We start from the raw sequence: 15,170 nt of genomic DNA, 5'->3' as shown, positions 1-15,170 counted from the left end.
AGATTGTTGGGTGGGCACACCTGGGGGAGAGCTGCCCTGTGGCCATCCTACCCACACTGGCAAGATCCACTCCCTTCTATTCACTCATTTAACTGCTCTCAAAGATCCAGGTTCTTCTGGAACTGGGGCTAAAAGGGCTTTTGGGTTTTAATCCCTCACTGTGGTCATGTCTGCCACCACACCATGTTGCACCCAGCCTGTGAAGGACCAGAGGATGGATCTGCAGCTTCAGGCAGCTCAGAGCCCTCTGTGACCCCTGTCCTGCCCAGCATCATTGCAGCAGAGCCTATGAGATGTGTCCTTAAGGCTTTGCTGTCCCTAAGCACTGCCCCTGTGCTTTGAACCCCCTGAAAACTCAGCTGAAGGTGTTTGTGTGGGGGAAGGAAAAGGACAGTGAGGATCAGGAGTGCAATGGGAAGCACTTGATGCTCCCTCACTCCAGTGAACAGCTTGTCTCCCTCAATGTGCTTCCTTCCTTTTAGGGTGATCCTGGCCAGATAGGAATCCCTGGGGAGCAAGGCCTCGTTGGCCCAAGGGTGAGTATGGCCACCTTTGGTGGGGCCTCTGTGCCTGCCCTGAGCTCCTGTCCCTGCTGCCCCACAGCCTGGACTGCTGACCCTGTTCTCTGCACCCCATCACCCTCCAGCCCTGTGCCCTCCCCACAGAGCCCAGCTCAGCAGAGCCCAGCTCAGCAGAGCCCCTGGGCCCCTCAGGGGTGGGAAAGGGGCAGTGTGGGATCAGCTATGGGATCAGCTATGGGATCAGCTGTGGGATCAGACCCCTCCTGTTTGCTGGGGGCTGGGGCAGGAGGCTGCAGGGAACACTGGCAGCACTGTGCAGGCATTGGAGGGGGTGAATGCCTGGGCTGAGGCTGGCAGGGGCTGTGTCCCTCCCAGGACGGAGGTGCAGCAGGATGAGGAAGGCTCAGGTGAAATGAATTCATTGGGCTCCTTTTCCCACAGGCAGCAGCAGAAACTGTGACTCAGAGTAGAGCAAGAGGCTGAAGTGCTGCTCTTGCTCCAGGAAGAGCTTGTTCAGCTCTAGGGTGTGAGACAGGACATGTGTTAGAGGGCAGGGCTGGGCTGCCATTGCTGCAGACAGCTCAGGGAATTTGGGCACAGCCTGATGGTGATTGCTTCTGTCCACAGGGAGAGCCTGGGCTGGAAGGGGACAGCGGGCAGCTGGGGCCAGATGGCATCAAGGTAAACCTCACCCCATGGAGCTCCAGCTCTCACACACCCTGGGCACTCATCTCCCTGTGATTCCCACAGCTGCCATGAGCCCAAGGGGATTTTTGGGTCCTCTGAGGAATAAACCTCAGCCCTGCAATCTCTAAGGACTTTTTTCTGCAAGCACACATAACAAACCTCTCCTGTTCCACTCCTCTACCCACGTTTTTTGGCATCTGATCAGATCTCCAAAAAGGTCAAGTTCTTCAAAATCTGGTTTCCAACAATTTGTCTGTTTTATTTGAGTCTTTATAGATCAAATTTCCAACTAATCAGGAATTCCTGGGCCTGGCAAGGGAAATCAACAATTGCCCATCACTCTCCTGCACCAGTGAGCAGAACAATGTTAGAGAGTAAAGAAACCAGATCCCCTTCCCTTGGCAGAGCCCCAGGATCTCACTCAGGGTTCATCTGTATCTCACTGCTGTGAGTTTGCTACCTTGCCTTTGGCACAGGGCTCTGATTCCTGTCCCTGCACAGCCAGCCTTTCCAAACAGGCCAACAATTTTGTTCCATGGAAAGAAAGAGCAGCCCATCCCACAACAATGCAGTTTATTGCTTCTTTCTAGTTAAACTATTTACCATGTGTCTCTACTTCTGCTTATCTCTGAATGTTGGACCAAAAATCTCTTCCTTAAGGACAATCAAGGCTTCTGTATTCCCTTGCACTGCTGGCTGTGCCCAGGAGCTCTTGAACCAAACCAGCTCTTTCCACCCCAAATGTGTCTCTGGACACTTAACCAGCTGTGTCTGTGCTCTTTAACCAGATGAGATCTTGTTGAGCTCTCCCAGCACAGGTGCAGGAGGAAAATGGTTCAGTTCAAGGCTGCTTGGCTGCACATGTTGCTCTCAGTATAAAACTGGCCTTTATCATTGTCTCCATATAATTTTGAGAGGTAGTACTGAATAATACAAAATATTTACAATATTTATCTTGAGAAAAGAAAAGCAGCTATAAATTTACTTCTTACACTTCTTTGATTGTATTTCTGGTCTGTGTTTCAGACCAGTATTTGTTGCCAAATACTGAAATTTTATTATCTGCCAGATTTTTTCATAAATTTCATCAACCTCTTTCACATGGGAAGCTTTAAGTGGGTATTGGGAAAAATTTCTCCACTGAAAGGGTGGCCAGGCATTAGAACAAGGAGTGGTGGAGTGACTATTCCTAGAAGTGGCACCTGGGGACATGGCTTAGTGGTGGGCTTTCAGTGCTGGGTTGAAGTTTGGATTCATTAATCTTAAACTTCTTTTCCAACCCACATATTCATTGATTCTATGATTCTGTAAGTGTCAGAGCAGTGATTTGACAGGATACCCAGTGCTCAGGCCATGGATGCTTTACAGGGCACAGTGACACAGTTTCAGTGTTTATTGGAGCCCTGGGCTGATCTGTTTGGCAGCAGGAGCTGAGCAGCTGCTCCAGACAAACCCATCCTATTAAAAGCCTTTCAGCATCCCCAGCCCAGGGCTTCTGGGTGAGTCAAGGGGACTTCCAAATCTTGTCTGCCTGCCTCATTCACGTGGGAGGTTCAGACCTTATTGCAGGAGAAGCAAAGGGGTTCAGCAATGGGGGAGTTCTTTCTCCTTCAGCCAAGAGATTGTAAAGAAAAGAAACCCGGGTTTGCTCCTTTTTTTTAAATGCCAAGTGTATTATGAGTCATCCTCATTCATCCTTTTCCTTGCAGGCTCTCTTCCTCTCAGACTCCTGAAATATTAATTATGTGGTGGGGTTTTCCCTTGCAAGGGCTTTGTGCAGTGACCCACGTCTTGTGTGGGGATGAAAACCTCCCACCCTCCTCTCTTCCACAGGGAGACAAAGGAGAGCAAGGCCCAGAAGGAGAGAAAGGAGAGAAAGGCAGTGAAGGAGTGAAGGGGAAGGAAGGAGCTCCTGGATATCCCGGCATCCCAGGTGTCCGAGTGAGTCTGTGACCAGCCCCTGGTGGCCCGTGGGCTCCCTGTGGTGGTGACTTTGTGAACAGGACATGCTCAGGGCAGGACATCACCTGGGATGTGACTTGTCACAAACATTGTGCTGAAGTGGGTTGTTTCCATGAGAAATGTTTTCATGAAAAGGAGATGGTTTGGTGTTTCAGCTGGGATTCACAGCTGGGGATGTGAATCTGTTCTGCCACAGGCTTTGAGAAATGGAGCCTCCCTCCCACACATCTGTAAGATGGAGCTCACATGGTGTTAGGGGGAGGCCCAGAGGACTGAGAGGGGCTGGCTGCTCCCTGGTTGCCACTTGGAGTTTGGAATTGGTCACCTTGTTCCTTCTCTGATGGTTCCTTGCTTGCTTCTGGCCTTCCATTCTAAGATTTCCCCATTAAATATAGAAAACAACTAGGAGAAATAAGCAGGATATGACTCCTGAATCCTCAGTGAATATCCTGGGCTTGTCTGGTTTGCTTGGAGGATTGATCTTGGTGTTGTAGAAAGAAAAAGTTTGGTTCTGGCTCTGAGATGAGAGGAAGCAGGGCAGTGTCAGGTGGAAGAAGGCTTTGCCCAGTGCCCCAAGCCAGGCCTTTCTGCTTGAAATGTGGAGTTTATCAGGTTGATGACATGGGTTATTCATGGTGATTGCTGTCTTGGATCAGAGTTATCAAGGCTCATCCAGCAGAGCCCAGCTCAGTGGGATGCCCTGCTCCCCTGGGCACATCTTTCCCCTCAGCAGCTGGGGAACACAGCAGCTCCAGCCCCACACTTTTGGGAAAAGGGACAAGAAGGCCAAGGCAGCTCTGGAATCCCAGGCTGGGTGGGAAGCTGCAGGTACCACCAAACCCTGGGTGGATGCTCCACAGTGAAACACTGATTTTTCCTCTTGGTGGTGTGGTGGCTGGCTAAAAAGAGAGCAGGGAGAAGGGTGTGAGGGGATGGAAGCAGCAAAAGAGGTGGATTTGTGTTGTTTTTGGGCTGAGGTTGGGATTTGAGCAGTGACTAGAAAGTGGAAACATTGGCTTAATACTTCAGTGCAGCACCATAAATATGCAGGAAAAGCCTCTAGTTCTGCCCCTAATAAGGCCACCCTTGGCCCCAGGCCCCTGTAGCCAACAGGGAGCCCTTTCAGGGTTGGGATCATAGCACAGGCAAGGGTGGTCCCCAGCTCCTTCCATCTCAGGCTGGGCACTCACCCTCCGTGCTGCACTTCTGGCTGCTTCATGTGTTTACATTGTGCATGTTTTCAGAACCAATAAAAATACTAAAATCATGCAAAAGCCATATTAAGTTATAAAGTATAAAATGCAGATTCTCTCAGACTCTGTCCCTGCTGTTTGCCAGCATGTCCCTGGGAACATGATGCTGTTTTCTGTTTTTTTTTTTTTTTAAGGAGTCAATAGAGCCAAAATTCCTGCTCATAATCACTCCCTTTTGGTTGGTTTTTTTGTTGGTTTTTTTTTTTTTTTTCACTGCGGAGTGCTATATTTCCATCTACTATTTTAATATACTTCTTTATATTTCCTTGTGCCTAAACTCAGGCAGACTTTCAGGCCTGCATAGGCTCCAGATAATGCTGCCTCCCCTGCCAGACACTGTTACCTAATCCACAGGCTGGTGTTCCTGTGCTCACTGAGGTCATTTAAATATGGAAGTATTCTGACAGAAGCACAAATAATTTTCCTCTTCCCATTACTGAGAATTTCATTCTACATTCCCATGGAGACTTCAAATATCAGTGGGATTTTCCTTAGATTTCTGTCAATATAAGGTTTACAGCTGAGAGGTGCAAACTGCTAGAGATAACTGCAAGCCCCTCCTTTCCAGCTGAGGAATATCTGGAATAGAAACTGGAATAGAAGCTGGGATATCCAGCCAAGGCATCCTCTGGAGGACATGCTACAAAAGCCACCACAGGAACAGCCCACCACAGGCTGCATGATGAAAAGACAGAAATCTTTAAGGCTACTGGACTAAGATAACAAAAAACCTTGCCATGGGGAAGGTGAAGGTTGTTCACCCAAAGGCAGATGCCAAGGTGACAAACTCCTGTCCAGGATTTGTGTGTGGAAATTGGTTGGGGGAGGTGTTGGAGGCACTGGGATTTCAGGGAGAGGGAGAATGTTGGGTTTGGGTGCTGCACTTACTGAGGGATTCCACACCACCCTGCTGTGGATGGCTTTAATACTTCTGATGTGGAAGAGTTGTGCTGTCCAACAATCACTTTAGATTCATTTTAAGAACTTCATCTGTAGCTATTCCTTCTCCATTTGGCCTCTCCTGGCATGACACCCCCAAGTGCTTCACCACATTCCTGCCTGGATCCACTGATGTTTTCTTGGGCTTTTTCTTCAGCATTTGTTGAGATATCCTGCTCAGCTATTAAGGGAACAGGGAAGGTGCTGATGCTTCTGTGCCCTTAGCAGGAGAGATGCACACACAAGGATCTGTGCAGTTACCTGTGCCAGCAAACTCAGCTTCATTGGGGGTGTGAAGCTCATCTTCTGCTTCTGGAATTTAGTTTGAGGAAGCTGATGCCCATCTGTGATGTGGACACAGACAAGGTTCTCCTAAACCTTGGTTTGCCCCTGTGTTACTGCAGAGGGGGACTCACAGGGACATGCCCTCCATGGACAGTAACAACCTCTGGAAAATCCCTTTTCATCACAAAGTTCTGCAGCCACACCACGTCCTGAAGGTTTGTCCTTAATGCCAAGGAAATGTTTAGTCTTAATCTTTATTTTGCTTATGTCTACAGGAATGTGACACTTCCCTATCAAGTGTCCTTGTGACAGATGTAGGAAATGAGGTGCCAGATTTCTCTGAAATGATCTAACTCCACTGCTGGTAGATTTTCAGCCTGTTTTGTATATCCTGGCCTGGAGCAGAGGCAGAGCAGGTTTGGGAGCTGGGGAGTTTGGCACAACCAGCTCACACCTAAGGTCAGCATGAAGGATGGTAGGAGAATAAAGGATCTGCAGTCCTGGAGCTCCCTGGAGATGGCAGACAGAGGGATGTACCCCAGAGCAACTGTGAAAGCTGGAGGAGGCACAGAGGGTCTGTGCTGCCCTTTTGGGCCCTGCAGAAGAGAGACACTCACCTGGTGATCAGTGGGGTCAGCAGAGCACATCTGGCTTTCCTGAACAATGCTTCATTTTCCAGAGAGTCATCCTGATGCTGACAGCACAACCAAACTTCCCTCTGTGCTCAGGAAACGTTTTTCAGAGATCTTCAGCTTTCACTTGGCTCAGCCATTCCCAGCATTAACATATCTGAAAACCGGTTTCCACTGTGGTTTTGAATCTCAAACAAAAAGCAGCAGGGAGGCCCCAGTCAAGTCTCCAGGGGTAGTTTGTACGTGTTTCAACGCCAGTGGATTTCAGCAAACAAACCTGGCAGCTGAGATGGTCCATGAGCTTCACAGCTGTGGCTGGCAGGGCTCGAGGCAGCTGGAGCTGAGATAAATGAGTATCCTCTATCTTTTGGTCACTTTGTCCAAGTTCACACTGCCCCGTTCAGCCCCAGCTCCTGCCCAGTGGAGGAATGGGCCAGTTATCCCCCTGGCCATAAGAGAGAAATCAGAGCAAGATCCAGTTGGAATTTCCAGAGATGTATACCTTTCCTGAGCTTGTTATTCCATGTATTATCTCCTCCCAGTGGTTTCTGTTGTCTAGCACAAACTCATTGCCTTCACCTGACCTTGACTCTCCTCAAATGTGGCCATTTCCCCCCTGGTTTGAACAACAAAAAGCTGAAAATCCCCTCCCCTTGCAGAGCACCAGGGACTGTTTGGGCATCTGCATTCAGAGACTGGCTGGAAATGCAGATTTTTGCATGGGCAAGGCAAAATAAGGATATTCCCCTCAGTGTGGGGACACTGGAAAGTACAACAGCCTGGTGAACTCTGGCAAGGCATCCATCAGCAGTGCAGGTCATGGTGGGGTTTGCCAAAATAAAAAGATGATTTATCTGCTCATCTGTAAAGCTGTGAAGGAATAGTGCCACAGAGCCTGAAACACCCAGAGAACATCCCTGGAGAGTCACCTGCATTCACAAAGGATCTCACTGCCCATCAGAGCTGCTCACTGCAGGCAAGTGCACCCTGAGAGCAGCCTATTGCCCCAAAAAGTGCTTCTCCTCTGCAGTGATAGAAATTGTGGCATTTCAGCCCTTGCCTGGGAGGATGGCAGATCCAGAGTGGCTGAGGAAGGCCCAGGCAGTTGCAGGAGGGAGGTGATGGGTTTCCAGCTGCTCTCTGTGGCTCTGCACTGTGGTTTTTGTAATGTGCTGGTTGCCATACGCAGCAGACATCTGATAGCAAGGGGTTTACAGTTCCAGGAAAGCAATTGGAGAGCTTGGAAGTACTGAAATACAACATGCTCTGAAACAAGAAATTCCCTGATTGTTCAGCAAAACTGGGAGTCGAGTTCTTTCCACTTTAATTTTAACCTGAAATCCTATCTGCAGTGTCATTCGAGCCATGTCAGGACTCAGAAAGCTTTGAGCAAGCTTTGAGCCAGACACTCCAATGGTCTAAGTTGCCATAAACAATTACATCAGAGAAGATCTTGCTGCATTTGCCGGCCCTGCTGTGGCATGCAGATGTGCACCATCAGCCCAGAAGAGCTGGAAGGGCTGTAAATCCTTGTGCTCTGGTGCTACAAGATCCAAGTCCTTTAATTTGCTCTTCAGGAGGGTAGAGTGACAGAGCTGGGCTGGGCTGGAGAGCTGAGAAGGTTTTTTGAGGGAACTCACAAGATCAAGCCCAGAACAGAGCATGGAGTGAACTCGTGGTTCTTGGCTCCAGTGCTGTGGTTGCTCCCCAGAGCAGCAGCAACCCCACACACAGCTCTGGATGGTGTCCTGAGGATCCTTCCCATCACAGTTTTGTCCCTCTCTCATCTACAGGCTACAATCCTGGAGTGCAGGGAGGACTTGCTGGCCAGGATGGACATTCTGCTCCAGCAATGCCATGCTGAGATGGGGCTGTGGCTGGGCTCTGCAGTGCCAGGGCAGAGCTGGAGCTTCTTCTCATCCAACACATTGCTCTTGTACAAAGTTGTCCAAACATCACTTAGAGCAGAATTTGTCCCAGAGTGGTTTTTGCCCTTTGTTCTTTTCTGTTTCCTGCCACTGAAGACATGATTCAAAGGTTTTCTGCAACAAAGCCCCTCGCTCTGCTGTCACTGCATCCAGCCATTCTCTGCATGCACATGAGCCCAGCTGGCAGCTCCACATCCATGGCATTCAGTCCCTGAAAACACTGAGGTTGCTGAAGGACAATCCTGGAGTCACCACTGGTTTTAATCTCTGCTCTCCATGCAGAAATTTACGGGGTTTTTTTGGTAATGTACTGAGCTTTTGTTTCCTGGAAAAAATGTTTTTGTGCCCTGAACCATGGGCTGTCTGTGGAGTAATTACTTGAAAGAAATTTCTTAAAGTGCCCCAGCTAGAGGGTGTGGGGTCACCCTCTGATTGAGAGGAAAGGAATGGAGAACCCCAGACTTGGTGTGCAGGGGAGGGCAGTGTGTCAGTGAGATCCTCACACCCTCTATCTTAGAGAATGAGCAGTGTTACTCCAAATCCTGCCCTTGCATTATGTGTTAGGAGTAGATGCATGAGACAGCAAAGTGGTTTGCCCAGGGCCATGCAGGAGGTCAGTCAGTGGCAGAAGGGCCAGGAGATCACAACATCCCTGCCCTACAGCCTGTCCTTTCCTGTAGCTGCTACATCAGCAGGGCCAGTTCCCATGTGGAGCCCAGTTTCCAGAGCTGAAGGTGTTTGTACTTGGCCATGGTGTGCCCTTGAGTCACAGCCCTGGAGTTTCATCACTCGTGCACACCAACACCCAGGAAAGCCATGAGCAGCTATTTGTACTGCATCAAAAATCAAAAGTTGCTCAGAAATGCAGTCAAACCTCTGCTTTGAAGAGCATGAGACAGAGTGAGGGCCATGCCTCTCTGCAGCTGCAGGCCTGGCTCTCTCTGCTTCCCCTGCAGAAGCAGGTGCTCATCCCTGGCACCTCTGCCCACAGCTGCAGCCAGCCTCTCCTTTGCTGTGATAGCCAGTGCTGCTGGCCCCAGGCTCAGCCTTTTCTGAGCATCCCCCTTCATGAGAGCCACGTGCTGGGTTTTGCTGTGGGGTGATATCATTGCATGGGACTTTTCCCCTCTTTTTTTTTTTTTTTTTTTTGCCATTCTGCTCTCTGTGACTCAGTCCACCAAATCCATTGAAACCTTTGGAGTGGCCCAGGGCTGCCTGTGAGCCCTGTGCATCCTGCAGGGAATCACAGAGCTTTCCCAGCCCCAAGGGAAGTGCTGCCTGCAGCAATGAGGCTGCTCTCCAGCAGCTGAGGGGCTGCCTGGCCCTGGCAGGCTCTGCTGCTGGGGAAGGCAGCCTGGTCCCAGCTGGTCTTCGTTTAGAGTTAATAGGAGTCAAAATGAGCCAGAATTTGAAATAAATCCCATTGACTTGGCACGGTTTCTTTCCTGACTCAGACGAAGGAGACACACTTTTTTGGGCAGTTGCTCCAAGATTCCCCTCCTTATTGCAAGAGAGGATTTCATTCCCCTCCTCTTCCACAGCCCCAGGGCATATGTGTCCTTCAAAAGGAAGAAATTAACCCTTAGTGTTTGGGGGAGTGTCAGTCAGAGTTTCACTGCCCAGGTGCTCTCTCTGTTCTTTTTTTCCCCATTGTCAGATTCCAATACTAATTTTTTGGATCATTTTGGCTTCATTGTGTCTGAAAGCTTCACAGCTCAGTGGGGATGAGGCCCTGCACTTTTCCCACTCATTCATCAAACGTTTTACTGGCACCTCTGTCTCCCGTGCTTTCTTAGAGACGAGGAAATAGAGGCAAAGAGTGTGGAAAAAAAGGATTTTTCCCAGAAACAACAAATTAGAGGCGGTTCAGAGCTACCAGACTGAACCAGAGCAGCTCAGAGCACACAGCACAGCTCTGTACGTGACTCTCTTTGCTGCCTTACACTGTGATTGCTTAGGAAAATCAAGTTGAATGGACCTCCTCCTCCACAAAACCAAAAGCAGCAAGTTTCAGAGCAACAGCTGCATGCAGATAAGAGTTTGCTCTTGAGCAGAGAGTTCAGGATACACAGTTTGGGGTTGGATTCCCATTTTAAGCTGAGGAGCTCAGCTGAAAGCAGAGTCACAGTGGTTCTGGCTGTAGCCTTGCCATCCAAGGCCTTTTTATAGGATTTCCCCAATTTGCTGTTTCTTTGAGCTCAGCCAGCCAGCTCTACCTGCACTCCCACTCGGGTTTCCACAAGCAGGCCAAGAGCCCATTACTTCCCAGTGCTCCCAGTGAAACCCTCTGAACCTCACAGCACAATCAGGTCTTTCTTCTCGAGAACAGTTGAGTCTTTCTTCTTTCCCCATACTCATTCAGGAGCTGCTGCCCTGTCTCCTCCCCTTCCAGACTACTGCTAGGCAGAGTGATTATGAAATGTGTTTCTTATAAATCCAAAACATTTATGTCTTCAAATGCCCGGCCTAAATAATCCCACTAATTTCCTGAGTGCTTGTGAACTGTCCTCCATGGGGGGAGGCTTCTCTCAATCAAAGTTTATTAACTAGAGGTTCTCATATGGAGACATTGCTGAGCAGTAGGAAATTATATGGGGCTTTTTCATTTCCCTTTAAATGAGCTCACTGGCTGGACAATATGGGCATGGTCATCCTATGGTTCATGCTTCCTACCTCTATTGCTGCTTCAGTTTTCCTGCCATTTTTACATCCAATGCCTCAAACTATCCCTTTGTTTTTCTCTCTGTCACCATGTCACTTTTTTCCTTTGCTCAGTAGCTGCATTCTGGTGGTTCTGTTTCTTCCTGCCTCATTTTTTTGAGAGGGAGGAGTGACCTCAGACCTTCACTCAATGACACACACACAGAAATTTTTTTAAAAAAGCAGTTTGAAAATATGCTCCTGCTCCACAGCAGTCCTGAGCAATCCTGAAGCAGCCTGAGGCAAGCTTTGGGAAGCTCTCCCACCAGCTCTGTGCCCTGGAGACCTTCCTTCCTGTGCTGTGCTGTGCTGCAGGGAAGGCAGGAACATATTTGCCCTCTGGAATGCCAAGAGGCAGAGCAGGATGGTGAGTCACATCTCTGCTCCCCCTTCCCCAACCCATCCCTGCAGCCAGAGCATGGCTGGCTGTGGGGAAGGTTGGGTCAGGATTTTGTTTGTTGTTTGGCTCTGTTCAGGGCATATCTCTCTGCAGTTCATTCAACTTCCTTGTTTTGTTTTTCTGGATGCTGTTGTCAGAACATAGATTTCAACTGTTGATGTCTGGTGAATTTAAAGCTGAGCTGCTCATCTATTTGCTCCCACTAAATGTTGCTGTTGTGCTGGGCAGTAGATCTGACTTTTCTGTCAAGGCCATCAGCAGCTGGAAGTCTCTTTTTCTTTTTCTTTAAAAATTAACCAATTTGCATTGGAAAATAAACCATTCTTCTTTCCCTTAGGGGAATATCTAAGGCTATACTAAAAAAATCATTGTAAATCTGTGTCCTTACTGAAGATGACAATGAAATTTTAAACATGCTAGACCTTAGACTATAATTTTTTTTTTTTCCTTTCCTTGGATATTTTGGCACAGTTGAAGGCATGTGACTTAAAACTGCTGCTTTCCACTGTCCCTGGTCACAAATACCACCATCATCTGGAGGCACTGATATGCTTCTGTAGTGAAGAATGCAGCATATAAAGAGAAATCACCATTTAAAAATAGTCCCACTGGCAGAAGAAGCTTGGAAAGAAGATACATTTTCTCAGCAAACCATTAACCCAAGGCATACAACAAAATGTGTACAAACCCCAGGAACAAAAGCGTGGAGTGTTCAGTGCCTTGGCACAGTGACCCAACTGATGTGAGTCCAGCAAAGGAAACTTGGATTTAATTATTTTGATGTGCAGGCTTTTGTACATCTTCTGCCCTCAGTCCTATCTCTGCTAAAGAGAGAAGAAATATTAGGAACTTTAAGAACTTCACACTGCAGTAAAAGAGGTACCAAAAGGTGATTCCTGATGTACTTTGGGGAGAGCCTGGATGAAGATATGACCTCATTAAATTTTATTTTTGTCCTTTTTTTTTTTCCTTCCTGTTCTGGCCTTGATTTTTTTCATCCCTGGACAGATGAGGCAGAAGAATGGAGAGAAGAGAGATGGGACTATTTTTGAAGGCTACCAAAGCTCTTGCTGGGCTTTTTCTTCCTTGTGCAATGTGTGGAGTGTGGCAGTGCAGTGATTTCTGGGAACTGTGCAAACATCCCTGTGTATGTGCCCTGGGAACATCTGGGATTGCAACAGCAACCACATCTGGATCATCACAAGTAGAGATATCACATATCTGGGAACCCCAGACAAGTGTTGAACTGCCTCTAAATTCATCTGGGCAGAATTCCTGCGCAGTTGGAGAAAGCATATCCAGGAAAATCAGACACATGGTAGGCTTCCCACTCACCAGCAGAGCTTGCTGGCCAAAGTCCTAGAAAGCTGGGAGAGCACAGAAATATCCCTGACTATCCCTGATAGAGCTCATTCCTCTCGAGGAGGTGACTCAGTCAGTCAAAATCTGAGCCACGTCTCTGCCCGTGGTGGTTTGACCCTTGTTTTTATACCAGCCAAGCCTTTAACCAGTGGATGAGAGTCAAGAACAGCAAGGGAGCCTTGGAACAAGGTCCCTGTGCCTTCCTGTGAGTGACAGCTCCTCTCACTGTCACTGACAGGAGCTGGTGATGCTGCCAGTGTTGTTTTTTTCTTCAGCAATGGAGAGAGGGCTGCACCCCAGCTGGGGGACCCAGGAGAGCCTTCTGGAGCAGATGAACATCCCTGTTCCACAAGCCTGATGTGTCATAAGGGGAAAATAGAGCAAAGAGTTTATTGGAGCTCATATCTGTGCTCACATCCACCACCAAGGGAAAAGGCAGGCTGAAGGAACCCTGAGAAAGTTTGAGAAGATGTTTTTACATGGCACAGTCTCACTGTGCATTGAGCTCATTTTTGCCAGCAGGACTTGGACTGTCAAAGTTTGGTTTGTTTTTTGTTGTTTACCCTCTCCCAGATCACTCTGACCCCTCTGTTTGTGCTCCATGAAGGCAAGTGCAAGCAGGAACTTGAATGCTGGCAGATTTTAGGAGCAGCGTGGAAATTTTGTCTCTCAGATGGACAAATGTAAAGCCTAAACTTGTCTTCTCAAAAGCAAAGACATTTTCCAGTGCAGGGTTTGAGTCATGAAGCTTCCATGGGAGATGTGTCCTGGTGGAGGGAGCCAGGCTGTACTTCAGACTCTTCTGAAGCAGCTGTGAGATCTTCATCACCTCCCCAGGGCAGGATCCACCTGCCCTGCACAATGATAAAGTGTCTCATCAATACACTGCTAGCTGCACTTTTTACACACAGTGTAACACATTCTCAGCCTGGGGATGGAACCTTTGCATGGAAATCTTTGTTTCATGAGCTGCCACAGCACTGCAGTTCCAGGAGCACATCTGAGTGTGCAAAACAGCTCTGCTGGAGAAGAGCAAGGGCTTGGCCATCACTGGGTTAGGAACAGATCTGGCTGAAAATGGGCTTTCTCCCATCTGCAGGAAGCATCTACTGCTTGTGCTTCCAAAAAGCACAGTCCAGGGACACTGATGGAAAAACACTATGCAACTGATTAAAAACCCCAGTTGTCTCTTTATTCAGTCACATCTTGTTTTGACAGTAAAGTTTTGTGAGTGATTCCACTATTCCCTCTCCAAATTTTTATGCCATAATGTGTTATTGTGCTTCAGGTGCTGAGTACCAGGTCCCACAGTGAGCTGCTGTAGAGCTGGGAGGGTTTGGCCATTTCTGATGCTTTCATTAGTGAGGACTCCTCTGTACTCCTGTCAGAAGTGTAAATCATGTGGGTGATGCTGGAGGCTTGGCACCCATCATCAACTGAGGCTGCTCGGCATCTGTGGGAAAATATTCCAAAAGTGATCTCTTGGAAAGTGGCAGCAAAAAAATAGCACACACAAAAAAAAAAAAAAAAAACCAAAAAAAAAAAAACCCTGAGCAGTGTGGAAGAGCCACAGAACAAAGCTCATGTGCTCCTCAGCAGGGACCTGTCTTTTGTGAAGCCTGGTGGTGGTGGCAAGGAGGGCTCTGAAATGTTTGACTTAGGTAAAATGGAGCTGTTCCCTCTGGGGAAGTGAACTGGCACAATGCTTTAGGGTGGGAATAGGTCTGAATTCCTCCTTTGTGTTCAGAGCAGGCACTTGTGAGGCCCATGTTTCAGATCAGAGTGAAAACCCCCCGGTATGTCTCACTTTATATTTTTTTAATTCAGCTGAGACTGCAACACCATCCATGGTGAAAATTGTGCCTTCACAGCTGGGAGGCAGGGGGGCAGAGGCAGAGATGTGGTGCTGGTGGGGAGATGCTGTTGAAAAGTTTGTCACACTTGCCAAAAAACCATGAGTTGTTTTGCTCAGTTATACTTTTTGCGTCTTTCTGTCATATTCAAAATATTCTGTCTCCCTTGCAGCCAGCAGGGTCAAACACTGGAAAAAATGAGCTCCCTGAGGTCCCTAAGGAGAGGCTGCTGTATTTAGCTGCTCATCAAGCACATTTCTGTGGGGTGGGTGCGAGGAGGGGCAGCAGGTTCTGCACCCACACTGGGTCTGAAAGCAGCTCAGCATCCTGTCTCTGCTTGCCATGGCTCCCACCTCAAGTTTTGCATCCCACTGCATTTCTAGAAACCCGATCAGTACATTGGGGCTTCTGTGTGTGGCAGTAAAAATACAAATAGAGGGAGGGGGTTTTCACTGTGAGCAGGAAATTGTGTGTGGTAGGTGGATAGAGAATGAAAACATTGCTTGCTTTCACAAGGTAAAAATAAGGAAAGGTGCTGTGGAATCAGTGGCTCTATTGGTAGGATCCTGAAACTAAATAAAAATGTTGATACCTAATTTAGTGCCAAAGCTGATGAAGGATACAGCTGTTGGTAAAGTAGTGGTGCAG

At 48.2% G+C, this 15,170-nt stretch overlaps 1 protein-coding gene across 1 annotated transcript in view; it reads left to right on the top strand.

Moving 5' to 3' along the window:
* The window catches only part of COL27A1 (collagen type XXVII alpha 1 chain), a 138,721-nt gene that overhangs the window by 100,931 nt on the left and 22,620 nt on the right, over window positions 1-15,170 (top strand). Inside the window, exons 35-37 of the mRNA XM_079324324.1 lie at window positions 483-536; window positions 1,149-1,202; window positions 3,042-3,149. Coding sequence (XP_079180450.1) covers window positions 483-536; window positions 1,149-1,202; window positions 3,042-3,149 — 216 coding nt within the window. The remainder of the gene's footprint in view (window positions 1-482; window positions 537-1,148; window positions 1,203-3,041; window positions 3,150-15,170) is intronic.

This window comes from Erithacus rubecula, assembly GCF_903797595.1.
Source record: "Erithacus rubecula genome assembly, chromosome: 21".
Classification (NCBI taxonomy): Eukaryota; Metazoa; Chordata; class Aves; order Passeriformes; family Muscicapidae; genus Erithacus; species Erithacus rubecula.
Note: the sequence above shows the minus strand (reverse complement) of the source record. Positions and strands in the feature narration are given on the sequence as shown.